At 41.5% G+C, this 16,878-nt stretch overlaps 1 protein-coding gene across 1 annotated transcript in view; it reads left to right on the top strand.

The window, feature by feature from the left end:
- Positions 1–16,878, top strand: part of LOC136858559 (luciferin sulfotransferase) — a 98,333-nt gene that overhangs the window by 34,521 nt on the left and 46,934 nt on the right. Inside the window, exons 3-4 of the mRNA XM_068225603.1 lie at positions 7,367–7,466; positions 13,006–13,156. Coding sequence (XP_068081704.1) covers positions 7,367–7,466; positions 13,006–13,156 — 251 coding nt within the window. The remainder of the gene's footprint in view (positions 1–7,366; positions 7,467–13,005; positions 13,157–16,878) is intronic.

Genomic DNA, 16,878 nt, shown 5'->3' with positions numbered 1-16,878 from the left:
ACAAGGACGAGACAAACCTCTTGATTCAAAGAACAAACTCGGTAAGTCCTACGGGCCCGAAAACCATGTTCTAAGGCCCTAAACCAACCGTTATGGAGATATTCTCACCACACTACCTTGCTCCAGGAATCGGGTCAAGAAATGAACTGCCGTAACCATGGCAACGGCAGCTCCAGTATTCTTACAACAGCGATATTATCTACAATATATCACAAAAACCTAACATATTACAGACATGAAAACTGGTATTTGGAATCTCCTTTAAAAATAAAAGAACACCAATTTTGGTTCTTAGAAAATGCACTTAACTGATAAGGGAAGGGGTGGGGGTGGGGTGAAAAGAAGTGAGGAAGGAGTTGAATTTTTTATATGAGGATGCATATATCTCAGAAAGTGAAGATGTTACAGACGGTAAAATGGTACTTGGAATCTCTTTTAAAAATAAATGAACACACTTTGTTTGGAAAATCCACTTAAGGGGGTGAAATAAAAAAAAGGCGGGTGAATGTTTAAAATGAATAACTTCTTCTTCTACCGCTTTTCCCACACCTGTGGGGTCGCGGGTCCGAAATGTGTAGCACATGTGTATTTGACCCAGTTTTACGGTTGGATGGCATTCTTGACGTCAACCCCGTGTATAGGGATGTAATTATTATTGCGTGTTCCTGTTGTGGTTGGTAATGTGTATGTTGAGCGAATATGAAGAGTAGAGTGTTGGGACAAACACAAACAACCTGTCCCCGAGCCAGATGAATTAATCACGCGCGATTAAAATCCCCGACCCAGCCCGGAATCGAGGACGGAACCCTGTGAACTGAAGGCTTCAACGCTGACCACTCAGCCAAGGAGTAGGGCAGTTTTTAAAGTGAGTATATCTAAAGTGTATCTCATAAACTTAACATTTTACAGACGTGAAAACTGGTATTTGTAATCTCCTTTAAAAATAAAGAAACACATACTTTTTGTTTTTGGAAAATCAGCTTAAACTGGAGATCGAAATTAAGTGTAGAAGGTGTTGAATTCTCTTTATGAGGATACTTATATCTCAAAAACAATGATGTTTCGGACGTGAAAATTGGTATTTGGAATCTCTATAAAAAACAAACACGTATTTTTTTTGTTTTTGGAAGTCCAATTAATGAGGGTTAAACAGGAGTGAGAAATGGGGTGAATTTTTAGAAAGAATATACCTACAGTATATCTCAGAAACGTAAAATGTTACAGACGTAAAAATTGGTATTTGGAATCCCCTGTAAAAGGAAAAAAAGATAGGTTATTTGTTTTCGGAATCTCCACTTATGGGGAACTAAAAATGGGGTGAAATTTTAAAATGAGCATGTCTACAGTATACCTCAAAAACTTAACATGTTACAGAATTGAACAATGGTATTTCTTATATCTACTAAAAACAAAGAAACATGTATTTTTTGTTTGCGGAAATCCACTTAAGGAGGGGGAGGGAGGATTTTAATAATTAGTTGAATTATTAGTATGAAGATACTATCATCTCAAAAACGAAAGATGTTGCAGACGTGAAAATTGGTATTTGGAATCTGCTTTAAAAGTAAAGAAACACGTATTCTTTTGATTTCGGAAAATCCAATGAAGGGAGGGGGTGAAAGAATTGAAAAGTTAATTGAATTAATTGTATGAAGATACTCACATCTAATAAAAACTAAACTTGTTACAGACGTGAAAATTGGTATTTGGATCTCCTTTAAAAACAAAGAAAAACGCATTTTGGTGGAAAATAATTTTGGGGGGCTGGGGCGAAAAGGAGTTGAATTCCTTTTATGAGGACATATGTCTCAAAAACGGAAGATGTCACAGTAGTGATAATTGGTATTTAGAAGAACCTTTACTAAGAAAGAAACAAGTATTTTTTTCGGAAAAATTCACTTAGGGGGGGGGGTAGTGTGAAAGGAAGTAAAAAAAGTGAATTCTTTTTATGGGGATACTTATATCTCAAAACTGAAGGTAACAGACGTGAACATTGGTATTTGGAATCTCCTTTATACATAAAGAAACACGCCAACATTTTTTGGGAGGGGGTGGAATTCAACTTAACGGCGGTGGGGTGAAAAAGGAAAGAAAGACGCGTTCTTTTTTTTTGGGTGGGGGGAGTGGAATCCAACTTAACGGCGGTGGGTTGAAAAAGGAGTTGAGACCAATTGATTTTACTGTTCATAATTTTGATCATAAACCGGTCATTTTTAATCTTTCCTGGGTTCGTATTCAAGAGCCATCTTTTCCTTTGGAGAACTTAAAGTTAGATTTCTTTGCTAATGGCTTTACGTCGAACAGATACAGATAGGTCTTATGGCAACGATGGGATAGGAAATGCCTAGGCGTTGGAAGGAAGCGGCCGTGCCCTTAATTAAGGTACAGCCCCAACATTTACCTGGTGTGAAAATGGGAAACCACGGAAAACCATCTTCAGGGCTGCCGACAGTGGGATTAGAACCCACTATCTCCTGGATGCAAGCTCACAGCCGCGCGCCTCTAGGCGCGCGACCAACTCTCCCGGTTAAAGTTAGATTACAGTAGTTTCTCCTCGCATATAAATAAAAATTTAAACACATTTGAAATAAACGATAGGAATGATATTGTCCGTGCAGTTGTTCACCTCTATAATAAGGTCAATACTTCACGGAAGTACATCATTTGTATCGCCAGAAATCCCGTGCACTTGCCTACGCGCGACAATGGTGCTGGTCACATTGTCAGCAATGGCAATGGCAGCAGATGTAATTTACCGCCAAGTAGTGGTCTTGCATCTTTCTGCGTGGTCCAGAACATCAATAATAATAATAATAAGAAGAAGAAGAAGAAGAAGAAGAATGTTCTGGACCGTCGTCAAAATGTGCGGACTGCGCTGGGAACGGGTTTTGGCCGGATAGAGATTACGAATGCAGTCCGTCCGCGGGTTCAGTACCGCCAAGGCACCCCAAACGACACCACGCCGGATCTCCTCAAAGATTTGATCGATATTTAAAAAATGCTTATAGGAAAAGATGACAAAGATTTAGGGACCCAACTGACCGGGCGGAATACCTGGACCTAGCCCGGGAAGTGCTAAATCGCTTGCTGGAAAGAAAGATTGATAAATGGGAGGAACTTTGCCGTCAGATCGCGAATATTGGCGAATTATATATAAAATGTTAAGCATTCAATTATAAATTTCAGTATAAACCGTAGCGAAGCACAGGTATCTTGCTAGTACGGTATAATCCCATAAGGCTACTGGGCCTTGCTTTCTGGTCCGTAAAAATATAACAAATGAGTGTAATTGATATCAATCACTTTCTCATCATGTGTGTGTGTGTATGTATATATATATATATATATGTGTGTGTGTGTGTGTGTGTGTGTGTGTGTGTGTGTGTGTGTGTGTGTGTGTGTGTGTGTGTGTGTGTGTGTGTGTGTGTGTGTGTGTGTTAGAGATAAAGAGCGCTTTAGGCTATTCCTAGACTTATCTTTATCGTTCGAGTCTTAAGATAAGACACAGAAATACCTGACAATAAAAAGTGACAGAGTATTGTAGCATAATACACTGGGGAAGGGTGTATTTGTCCAAGAATAAAGATTACAATGCTCCTGTAAGACAGAACGAGGAAAGAGTATAAGAACACAGAAATTATTGAATATAATAGTGGGTTAGGGCGAGAACTGTGGAGGTGACGGTGATCGAGTTCCAATACCATGACATTTACATAGAGCCCTTTTACAGTCCTCATGCCGATGAATTCGGCAACATTTAAATAATAAATTACCGATACATTAAAATAATAGACCCTCATAATTTATATTTCAGTCTGTGGCAAATGTTACAAGTTAACTGGATAGGCTGGCGCCAATTATCTAGCGGAAGGATTAGCCGAGTGTATATTTGTCATACGGGAGCCGTTGTTCGAGAGAAGCGTGACCACGAGGGGGCTATATACTATTTGAAGGGAGAGAAAACCCCTGGGCTGACGAAGAGAAACAGTAGCATTTTACTAACGGTTCCGTACTTTTGGACCCTGTTTGAGTCTAGATAGTGGCCTATTCAATGTGATTGGCGCAGACAGTAGAAATACTTATTTTCGAAGAAGCCAGAGAGACGCGCTAAATTAAGTGCAATGGAAAGAAAGCATCGTGACAATATTTAAAAATGATTGGACCAGGATAAGACAAGAGTATATGAGTTAATAAAAGCACTGAGACGAACGCCATGTTGATCGTCGTAATTTATTGGAGCTTGGAGAAGTCTTTTACTTGGTGACTAATTGGTTCGTATGATAGTACTATTCAGTGTTAGTAGGACGCAGGAACATTATCGCTGGTGAACTCTATTATAATGGTTGTGATAGAACATTTATATTGGAACATGTATACTTAATTATGAGGAACAGAACTATGCCTTTGTTTACGAATTACAGCACAGTTAAGGTCCATGTTAGTAAGAGGCCGATAGTGAGTGAAGAATGAGTTGTAAGGAATTTATTTAGCAAATTTTAAGGAGTGCAGAGATACACAGAATTCAAGAACGTTTTTTTTAGTTTTTTTAGGAGAATTGGACATTGTAATTATTGAAGTTCCGTGACACATTCATTGAGAATTGCTACGCAAATTAGTAATGAACTTGGGAGACAGGAATTCAACAACCAGAGACTAGTATTATGTAAATGAGAAACTTGTCTGGGGAATTAGGAAGAAACGTGATCAACAGTAGCCATTGTACTAAGTTGCTATGACAGATAGGTTGTGAAGGGTAAACCATTATCTAACAATGCCCAGAAGTCTAGGCAGCTACAGGAAATAACTGTGTATTTATGTACGTGTGAGCACGGGACTGAAGAAAGAAGTAATCAGAACGAGAATTTCAGATGGGACTAGCAGTTACGGACCAGTTATGCAGATCTTTCATCTTGGTTCCTGAGTCAGTCGTAGTGACGGGTAATCATTAAAACCATTGGGTAGCCCGGCTGGAGGTGAAGCTGACCAGAAGAATCAGTGGCGGCGCGTGACTTTCGTCACTGGGGGTTCAACAGAAGGAAAAATACCCCCCTCAATATCTCCCCTCCCCCCTGTCACCTGTGCCATGACTAAGTTCAGAGAATGGGCATAACAGTGCACATAATGTGCATGCCTAAAATCTTCCCTGATGAGAACTTGCACCCTGAATGGTGACCACTCATTATATTTGCTTCATCGTAACCTTGTGAAATCAACTTATCTCTATTATCCATAACTTCGCTCAAAGAAAATTTTAAACACTCTGTTATTGTCTTAGCATCATGACTAGAGGGTAGAGGAAACCCCAGAATATTTCAACTGGCTTACCGTTGGGAAGAATTGTGCTGTAGTTGACATATCGGTGGTCTCATCTGCGATTACCGAAAAGAAGTGCGCCGTGGTGATTTCTATTTTTTTTTCTCACGACAGATTTCATACATGCACGAAAGCAAATCATTCTGAATGTCTTTCGAGGTGCCTTTGAAAACAGTAGCTTTGGACAGATGGTTTCTTAATGCAACGTCAATTTCAGAACTAAAATTGACGAGGCCTCGAAATATGCCAGGATTCGATGATTCACTTGTTTCGTCATGCCCGCGCAATGCCATCTCAAACGCACCACAGAACTTTACACAGCACATAACGAATTTTCCGTACTTGGTCGTTGTCTCTTTCCACAGACTGCCTGTCAGCACAGTCAAATTACTGACTGTTATCGTGTCTTCCCAGGAGATCGAATTGTAACTGGGCAAGCATATGAGATTTAGAACTTCTGTGTTTCTTTACTATTACTTTTTTGGACAAATAACCTATATCTACCACTTCGATTTTGGTCCAAGTCCCTTCGCTTTCATCACTCATGAATCATAAAAAAGGAAAACAAATCAACATGTTAGTAATTTCGCACCCACAGATCCACTCGATTCTTTTATACGGTATAAATCCATTTTGAATTTACGCACGATTTCATTACTTTTACTTTTAGGATGCCTCGTTATATCAAGATCAGGCATTGGGCGTTCGGCATCCCTAATCTTAATCTTAAGTTTACGCTCAAGAGAGAGAGAGAGAGAGAGGGAGAGAGAGAGAGAGAAGAAAGGTTTGTCTTCTTAAGTATCATATCACTGTTCAAACTCATTATGTAGCTCCTTACCTTTCCCGGGAACAAAAATTATGGACGCAACTACAGTGCACAAAAATACCCACACGGAGAAAATATTGTAACTTCTTTATGTCCTAACAATTAAGTTTCTGAACGGCACAACAGTGCAGAAAAACACTCACACGCTTGCACAGCGTACAATAATATTACGAATTATGATAACTATTGCAAACTGTTGTAAACACTAGCATCACACTTGAAAAACAGAGTAAACTTTAGGGATGTATGTTCGCAATGTTGGTAACTTAATTTTAAGAACTCCTATGGCTAGGCAATTAACGTTTTCTCGCCACTCCCTTCGCCTAGGTACGGACGGAGTGATTTCCTTCCAAGGGGGTTTATTCCAGACAAGTATCCAGCCACGAAACGTGCGCAGTTCACAAGAATTGAAAGCCAGTACGAGTATATTACAGATAGATGGGCTAAGCAAGAGCTTCGAGATTGACAAGGGAGTTATGAATATTAAGTAGCTGAATAAAATTTGATATGAACTGGAGGTTCATTGCTCCATTGCGCTATACCAGAAACCGCCACTGAGAAGAATGAGTACTCGAATTCATATTATTTTAAGATGTACAGTTACGTAATTGTCAAAGGTGAAGGGTAATCCGATAGGATAATTTCCTAAATTTATTTCATTAAGATGTAAACTCAATTTCTGATTTATTGTAAATACTCTAAAGTACGAGTACTCATGACGAGTGCATGAGGTCATATTGTTTGTACTTGTTTTAAACAACCCACCAAACCCCGTGGCACTACAGCCCGTGCCTTGGCCTACCAAGCGACCGCTGCTCAGCCCGAAGGCCTGCAGATTACGAGGTGTCGTGTGGTCAGCACGACGAATCCTCACGGCCATTATTCTTGGATTCCTAGTCCGGGGCCGCTATCTCACCGTCAGATAGCTTCTTATTTCTAATCACGTAAGCTGAGTGGACCTCAAACCAGCCCTCAGGTCCAGATAAATATCTCTGACCTGGCCGGGAATGGAACCCGGGGCTTCCGGGTAACAAGCAGGCACGCCACCGCTACACCACGGGGCCGGCTGTTTTTTTAAAAAGCGGATTAATTCGATTTTGATTTAGCTACCTAAATTTGATTTCTTTGCTTTTTATCTTGATTGTTATGGCGATGCTTTGTTCATCTCACGATTTAAAGTATGTATTATGGGAACTAACGTTACTGTGATCCTTGGTATACTTGCAGGCACCACCTGGAGCCAGGAGATGATATGGTTACTAATACACGACCTGGACTATGAAGGAGCGAAGGCACAAGTGCTAGTCAACAGAAGTCCCTACGTCGAGTAAGTTTGCCGCTCATTCAAACAACAATGTTTTTTATAACCACCTCAATTTCCTTTGGTAGTGATTTTGACCACTTCATTTCAGGGACAGGAATGGTATATTGTAAGTATTCTTAATTGCTCTAACATTAGTTCCAACTGCTAAAGGTCTTAATAGACGCTGGAATATCGAAATTTTATACCACGAGAATCCGTTAAGATGAAGAATTCCACATCACAGAGTAGTCGTATTTAAACACTCAGACGTCACATCATAGGATCGAACTCATCACCTGGAGACAGCAGGTCAACAATTTACTAACTGAGCCAGAAAGACCATATCAAGTCTACTCTAAACGTTGCTGTGCGCAACATTTGTGGTATACAAAAAGTGTACCTATGATCTATGAATTCTGTAAGAACATCGTGAACGCTTTACAACTCCCAAGAAGTTCACTTTTGTTCTTGCTGGCGCTAACACTTATGGTTATTGTGGTAGTCATTTTGCGATCGCTGCTCCCGTTTAAGTTCAAGGTTTATTTTGAACATTTTGTGAATTTCTATGATGTGCTTGGTGTGATGCGAACGTCTAGGATGTCCTTTGTAATAAGTGAAACAAAAAAATTCTGTTGTTCTCCTAAGCCCATGGCGAGTCACTAGCTGCTAATATTGTGTCGTCACCTCTCTTAGTACTGACACTTTCGAATGGTCCAACTAGACATTGCACGTACGACCTCGAACTCAAGGAAGTTCCTTGTAAAACACTCATTTCGCCAGGAAGCGTGCTTATAATTTATATGCCCTTTAAAACACGGGTTTGAGAGGTCAATGTACATTTCTCCAATTGTAACTGTCGCTGTACTTCTTAAAACTTCCGAGTCCCACACATAATAGAGATAAATGTTTTCTACACTTGAACGTGTTTGAAACAATTTCTAGCTGATCGTGTGAGCATTAGGTACATTCGGCGCCTTTAAATTAGTACTTCAGGTGTTTCGGTGTATCAGAGGTAGAGCGCCCGTCCATGGTCCCAAGTTCATGGGCTCGTTACCGGCCGAGGTAGCCAAGTACTGAAGGTCGAGTAAATGCCACGATACATCATTTCATTATTGTCGGTTTGTTGAAATCCTCTTCTAGCGGACTTTGCAACAATCGAACGAAATTCACTCAACCTTCGGAGAGAAAAGTAGAATTGAGCTTTGTTTTAAAAAGGCAGAAGGTTCCGAACATCGAAAATGGTGTACAGACCACCAAATTGACACTTCAAGCTTTGTACCTACGTAAGAACGTATTGTCAGACGACATGGGAGATATTTTCACGTTAGGTAAACTGCGGATTGCATAAATCCAAAGAACAAGGAGCATCTGAATCAACCAGTGTACAGTCCCTTCTTCTTGTTGTTGTTCATCATCATCATAATCTCTTTGCCACTTTTCTCACACCTAATGTCATACATGTGGACTTGGCCTATTTTTAGGGTCAGGTACTCCTCCTAACGCCAATCAAACGTAAAAGGATGTATTCAATTTTGAGTGATACTGTAGTAGCTGGTAGTGTCATGTTTTGTGTGTAAATGAACAAATGTATACCAGTATAAAGACAAACAGAAACACCCAGTCCTCGAGACGTAGAGTTAACCAGATGCGGCTAAAATCAACAGCCCGTCCAGGAATTGTCTACGGGACTGATTGAGTTGAAAGCCCTTCACCAGTGGCCCACACCAATTTATTTAAATACTAGAGCAGGGCCTCTCAGGGTGCATGCACTGTGCACGGTGCAAAAGACGACTTCGCTTGCTTGACCAAAGTGCAGACCCTCCACTCCTCGATTTGGAGCAATGGCGCTGTCTCTCTCTTTCCCCAAGCCTGTCTCGCTCGCTCCCCCTGTCTCCTTCTTCCTCACTTGCTGCGTAGCGCTCCAAATCCGAGCCGAATTGAGCCGAGTTGTGCCGAGCTTAGCCGAGTTGCCCAGAGACGAAGCGTTGGTCCGAGCCGTGCCGAGCGGGAGCGATGCACAGTGCACGGAGCTCTTGCGCCTCGTTTTGCACGCGTGAGATTTTGGGCTTTTGAGAGGCCCTGTACTAGAGGATCCGCGGTGCTCCGCAGCATTCATTACAAATAGACCAGATAACTCGTCTTGATGTGCCTGTCATAATCAGATTGTTTTGCCTGCCCTTTTTATGCACATTTAATAAGAAGCGCGTTTTGGTACGCCGCAGTTCGTAGTCAGAATTCATCCAATTGACGTCATCATGCCGTCTGTTTGGTAAAAATCTATCCATATATTCGTGTTTCTAATCCTGCAGTTCTTGATGTAAAGCTTGGTATTGTGTCTTAGAAGATAATGTAATTTTTAATCGCGTTTCTTCAGTATGGAACGCTTGTCTTGTGAGTTCAGGGGTTTCTCTCGAAGGAGTATGTTTTGCCAGGCAGAGAACTTTTTCAAGATAGATGGCCTCTCTTTCCAGTGTAACTAGGTTATCCTTCGATAGGCGTTCCCAGATAATGTCTACGGCGTATGCTATGATGGGGTCTGTTCATGCGTAGACATTTTTTCTCTTAGCAGTATGTAACTTAGCAGGAACGTTCTGCCTTCTGTTGAATATATTTAGGCTGGTCCATAATGGGTGGGGCTGATCAGATACTGGAGGTGTAACATTTTGCCATTTGGCAATAAGCCATTGTAAGAGTGCCTTGATGGACCAGTCCTTTTCCCACTTTTGTATAAGTTGAAGACGTGTGCTGAATGAACGAATTGGGGCATTTCTTGAAGTATCTAGCAGGAAATAGTATTCTTCCGTGATCAGAGAAAGTGTATACTCTCTGGCTTGACAGATAGTATTCAAACATGGCTGCATGCAATGATATTACATGTATCAGAATATTAATGAAAGAGTCGCTTAGCAACCTGTTAGTTAGTGTAAGCTTTTGCCTGCAATTATTGGAGTGATCTTTTAATGATTTGAATTTATGATCACTCTACGTTTGCTAAATTTGGAGACCTATAAATGTATCATGGTTCACAGTTAGCTAATTCCGGAGAGAATCAAACAACAATGAAGCAAATCGGTCCAGTAGAAGTGACGGACGGATTTGTCAAAGCTGGTTTAGTAAACTCTTTTAATATATAGATTATTAAACGCGTGGCCGGCCCCGTGGTGTAGGGGTAGCGTGCCTGCCTCTTACCCGGAGGCCCCGGGTTCGATTACCGGCCAGGTCAGGGATTTTTACCTGGACCTGAGGGCTGGTTCGAGGTTCACTCAGCCTACGTGATTAGAATTGAGGAGCTATCTGACGGTGAGATAGCGGCCCCTGTGTAGAAAGCCAAGAATAACGGCCGAGAGGATTCGTCGTGCTGACCATACGGCACCTCGTAATCTGCAGGCCTTCGGGCTGAGCAGCGGTCGCTTGGTAGGCCAAGGCCCTTCAAGGGCTGTAGTGCCATGGGGTTTGGTTTGGTTTGGTTAAACGCGTGACGTTATACCAAGCAAACTTAAGAAATTGTGTTATAAAGTAAGCACATAACCTTAAAAGACCCTGTTCATAACGCTCACTCGCCAAGCAGTCCTCGTAAATGACAGCTAAGATTCTTCAACCAGTGAACTGACTGGAGGAGTAAAGCAGATAAAATCCTGTTTGTCGCCTCGGTAACATATTAGAGGACATTCAAGCGTAATAAAGTGAATAGTCTGTTATTGTTTCTACAGTCACAGGCAGCCGGCTGTTTCCAAACCTACACAGTTGCCAAGACAGCACAACGTCTATGGTTTGTTTGCACTCGATTTAGGGTGGTCCATAATGGGTGGGGCTGATCAAATACTGGAGGTGTAACATTCTTTTGTTTGTCAGTAAGCCATTGTAAGAGTGCCTTGAAAGACCAGTCCTTTTCCCACTTTTGTACAAGTTGAAGACGTGTGCTGAATGGACGAATACTGAAAATATTGGGGCTTTTCTAAAGTTAGTTGAGGTTTTTCCCTTCTTATATATAGAAGAGTGATACTACATGGTGTAGGTAGCCAGTAGGTTGGAGTTAGGTTTAGTCCCTGATATGAGTCTTATTGTGTGGGTTTTCTGGAAATCGATCTTCCCTACGTGGCAGCTGTGAAGCCAGGCTGACGCACGATGTTCAGCAGGGGAGTATGCTAGTCCAAGTGCTGTCATCTTTTGTACGCTTGAACGTCAGTTTACATAGGATGTTGTTTCGTGATGTAATTTAGCTGCAGTTTCTGAAAGATGCAGACAGTACGTTAAGGTTGTTCTGGTAGAGGTGCGTGGAATTAAACTGGACTGACAGTTTCTTGTTTGTATGTCTATTACTCAAGTAAAAGAAACATACTTCTGTTATTCTCTGTAGAGTGGTAAATAAGTTGCAGGATTGTGAGCAACTGCAACGTGACCATGAAAATGTTGTGAGATGGACAGCAGGCAATGGTATGTTGATAAACGGGGTTAAAAGTCAGGTTGTGAGTTTCACAAATAGGAGTAGTCCTCTCAGTTTTGATTACTGTGTTGATGGGGTGAGGGTTCCTTTTGGGGATCATTGTAAGTACCTAGGTGTTAATATAAGGAGAGATCTTCATTGGGGTAATCACATAAATGGGATTGTAAATAAAGGGTACAAATCTCTGCACATGATTATGAGGGTGTTTAGGGGTTGGAGTAAGGATGTAAAGGAGAGGGCATATAAGTCTCTGGTAAGACCCCAACTAAAGTATGGTTCCAGTGTATGGGACCCTCATCAGGATTACCTGATTCAAGAACTGGAAAAAATCCAAAGAAAAGCAGCTCAATTTGTTCTGGGTGATTTCCGACAAAAGAGTAGCGTTACAAAAATGTTGCAAAGTTTGGGCTGGGAAGAACTGAGAGAAGAAGGAGAGCTGCTCGACTAAGTGGTATGTTCCGAGCTGTCAGCGGAGAGATGGCGTGGAATGACATTAGTAGACTAATAAGTTCGTTTATAAAAGTAGGAAAGATCACAATATGAAGATTAAGTTGGAATTCAGGAGGACAAACTGGGACAAATATTGATTTATAGGAAGGGGAGTTAGGGATTGGAATAACTTACCAAGGGAGGTGTTCAATAAATTTCCAATTTCTTTGAAATCATTTAGGAAATGACTAGGAAAACAACAGATAGGGAATCTGCCACCTGGGCGACTGCCCTAAATGCAGATCAGTATTGATTGATTGATTTCTGCTATATTAGGACAAAGTTTCCATTTTCTGGAGTAATCATCCAGTATGGTCAGATCAGTTGTCAAGATTTAGTCAGCCAGTTCAGTAGATGATATTGAGTTGTTGGTTCAGTCTTCTGCTTACCAACATCTCCTGCTGAAAGTATTCAGCATGCATCTATTTAGAAACTCAAGAGTGGCGCAAGAACAGATCCTTGTGCTAGGCCATTGCTTAGCTTGAACTGCTTGCTTTATCTACTATTTAGATTAATTCTAATATACAGTCATTTATGTTAGTAAAATATTTTACCATGAATACAAATACGTTAAATATTAAATATTCTCTGTTGATAATATTTTTACTGACCATTGTTGGTTGACCACAGGTTTGGTTGCTTGATGACAGCGGAAGACCGTGCGCAGTCCGGCACGAAAGATAACGTTGAGTACGCGACAAATTTATCTTCTCCTAGATTTCTGAAGAGCCACTTACCATTACAACTACTGCCTGACCAACTGTGGACTAAGAAGCCTAAGGTATGACGATCTTACAAATTGCAAATTCCACATTTATTCACTTCTGGCTGAAGTTCGGATTTCTAGAAAATGTATGTAAAAGTAAAATAAAGAATCATGTTAAATATGCATTGTCAACAGCGAATCCTCATCATGATAATATTGTTACACTTCGTATTTAGATACTTAAAGAATTCAGACATTTCTGCTGAAAAGTTTCGTGCTATCACCCAAGTGAAATACGGTGATAGGATTCTTCAACTTTTCAGACCGAGACGAACGACTGAATGAAGGGAACGCCAATTAATGGAGGCTAGTCTGTGCAACATTTTACACGAAGTAAAACAAAATAATATAGCGATTATTTAAATTCCTTTTAGGCCGAATATTTTAGGAAATTAGGATGACGGTCCATTCGCTCATTGACATTTGTATTAATTTCTATTCGGCTTTATTTTAAGAAGGCTTCAAACACATCTTACAACATTAAATAGGTATTCAATCTGCAATGTTAATAGGGATATAAGATCCATTTGTCATTTACTAATGTGTAAACAGACGACGGTTCCAATAAATTAACAAATTTCCTGAAATACCCTGGCGGAAAATGATATCTCAACACCAAGAAGACATAATTTTAGAGGAATGCAATTTAGGCTAAGAAATTGTCCAGTTAACATACTTATTTGATTAAAGTTTCCACGTCACTGATTCACGTATGCGCGAGTGGTCATGTGAAATGTTGGTACGTTAATAACCACTGTAGTCATCACGATTTTGAATGAAATCACGTGCCTTACATTGTGTCATTAACGTGCCGTATGTCATTTTGAGGCATGAAATTCCACGCCTGTTACACTTGGTCAGTAAAAATCTGAGCAGTTAATGTTGATATTGGATGACGCTGGATTTGTCGTCCCATGTCTTATATGTGCTCAGTGGGTGAAAAGTCTGGTGATATCGCAGGCTACGGCAACTGGTCGACACATTGTAGAGCACATTATGTGACAGCAGTGGTATGAGGAAGAGTGTTACCCTGTTAGGAGACACCCCCTTGAATAATGCGAATGAATGGCAGCGTAACCGGTTCAGTCACCAGTCTGACGTACTAATCTGCTGTCAATATTCTTGGGATAACAACGATAGTACTGCTGTCAAAGGAAATCGCTTCCTAGACCACGACTCCTGGTATAGGTCCAGTGAGTCGACGCCGCAGACAGCTTGTTTCCATGCGATCACCTGGCCTTCTTCTTACCAACCTACTGCAATCACTGGCTCTGAGACGGAAACGGCTCTCATCTGAGAACACAACAGATCTCCACTCCACCCTCCGATGAGCTCTAGCTTGACAGCACGTAGATGGTAGTGATTCGGATTTAGTAGCATGAACGCTACAGGACGTCTGGCTCGGAGAAGAATTCAATTTGCAGGAGTTCGCTAAGTCACTCTCGTGACACCTGAAGCTCTAACAGCTGCTGCAAATGCAGTACGATCCACCACAGTCATGCGGCGAATACAGCGGTCTTCCCTCTCCGGACAGTGCCCTCCCGTGAACGTTGTTGACAACACCGATGCACCATGGAACATCCCAGCCAATTCTGTCTGCAATATCGCGCAAAAAACATTCACCTTCTTGTAGCCTTATCAGAAGGCCTCGTTCAAACTCAGTAAGCTGCTGATACTGCCTTCCTCGTCTCCTTACAGGCATGTTTGACTCACACTGGACGATGACTAACGTTCACGAAGTGTGAAGCCAGGCTGAACTTTCTTTGCAAAGTTATAGTGGCGCTAATAGCACCACCCTTTGTCGACTAGATGGCATATTACATCATGCTATGTGCTTAAGAACGCGGCTCTCTAAACTTCGAGCTGGCACCACCAGTGCATAGGAGAAGTAGAACACACCAACGGTATCCCCTTCCTTTCGTAAGATATGACTAAAAGGGGGACTTTAAACTTGAGAGTGTGGATTGATGACCTCTGTTCCCCGATCTGAGTCTAGCAATACTTCCATTTATTTATGCCAGGCTCTTCACTTACACCTTTCCCGCCTGACCTCCCTTGATCAACTCGTGTTCTCTTTCGACCCCAACGGTATTAGGTTTGGGCGGCCTACGTGAATCTTCCATTTTCACGCCCTCCGTGGCCCTTCCCTTTCTTTGTCGATGCCTTCATTCATCGAAGCGGACCTCTTCCATTTTTCTTCTGTTTACTGTATAGAGAGGATGATTGCCTACTCGTACTTTCGAGAGAGGAAGGGCATCCGCCCGTAAAGTATGGTCAAATCTACATGTGCGACTCCACAGCGGTAGAAGAAGAGATGACTGAAATAATTACCACCACCCCAAAAAGGTGGTCTTTTGAATTTTCTGGTAAATATCGAAGGAGAACATTCACCGTGGTTTAGATGTTTCCACGGAAGCTTCCAACCCGATTATCTTTTTCTTCGCTAGTGGCTTTACGTCGCACCGACACAGATAGGTCTTATGGCGACGATGGGATAGGAAAGGCCTAGGGGTTGGAAGGAAGCGGATGTGGCCTTAATTAAGGTACAGCCCCAGCATTTGCCTGGTGTGAAAATGGGAAATCCCGGAAAACCATCTTCAGGGCTGCCGACAGTGGGATTCGAACTCACTATCTCCCGGATGCAAGCTCACAGCCCCGCGCCTCTAACCGCACGGCCAACTCGCCCGGTAACCCGATTATCCATGATTCATTTCCCGGTTCTGCCATAATTTTAAGGCTGTCTTGAGAATTGAAAACGTGCGCATGCAGTTTCAGGTTAGAAAGGTGGATTAAAATGCCATCCTCTGACATCCTAGATTTGTTATGTTTTAAGATGGAAATGCTCTGCGATATATGCTAGTACTTTTATCTGATGACCGCTTAGTAGCATAATTGTTTTTCGCCTCGGAAGATTTTTCCGTTCATCCATATTTCGTAAGTTTTTGATTCTTGTTTCGACGAGTCTCGTGCGCAGTGTCAAATTAGTTGAATATAACCTACACGTTTTCAGAAATAACTTTTAAGAAATGGACATCGCAAAGGAAAAAAGACATCCAAAACAACTTCAAAGACCACGCACGTCTGAAAAATTCCTCCCCTTCGCTCCCTAATCTACAAAAGAATAGAGCACGACATTCCACTCTGCTTTCAAACTTAAGCCTTTAAATTGAACCCATTTGAGGTTACTCTGACGCAAGACACGTCTGGAATGTGTGTCAGGTTATAGGCTACTTACACGTACTAAATACTCTGAATTTAGGAAGGGTATGTCTTTTAGGTCCTCGTCCTGTTATTTTACCATTATATATAAACTAGAACATTCCAGAATCGTTCTCGTGTAATCATGCTTCAGCTACACATAAGAACAGCGAGTTTATAACTACATTCCAATTATAAACCAAAGCGGTTTATGTCAGCAAGCAGTAAGCTACAAGCTAGAACAACGACCTAGCTTAGACCAAGCTTAACACTTAGAACGAGATGGGCTGCACTAGGGTAAGTTTAGTAAAAGCAAAGCAAAGCAAAAAAAAAAAAAAAAAAAAAAAAAGAAGCAAAGTCACCTCCGTACAGGCCATGAAGGCCCTTGGAGGAGTGGAAGGTAAAGGCTTCCACCATTGTTAACCTCGGCACGTGATGGGGGTAGAGTGGTTAGCTATACGCCCGGCCGCCTTTGTCCCCAGGAATTAACTTGATACTCATTTTTGGTGTAGGCTGAGTGAACCTCAGGGCCATATGCA

This window comes from Anabrus simplex, chromosome 1 (assembly GCF_040414725.1).
Source record: "Anabrus simplex isolate iqAnaSimp1 chromosome 1, ASM4041472v1, whole genome shotgun sequence".
Classification (NCBI taxonomy): Eukaryota; Metazoa; Arthropoda; class Insecta; order Orthoptera; family Tettigoniidae; genus Anabrus; species Anabrus simplex.
The sequence above is the reverse complement of the archived record's forward strand: the minus strand, read 5'-3'. Positions and strand labels throughout refer to the sequence as shown.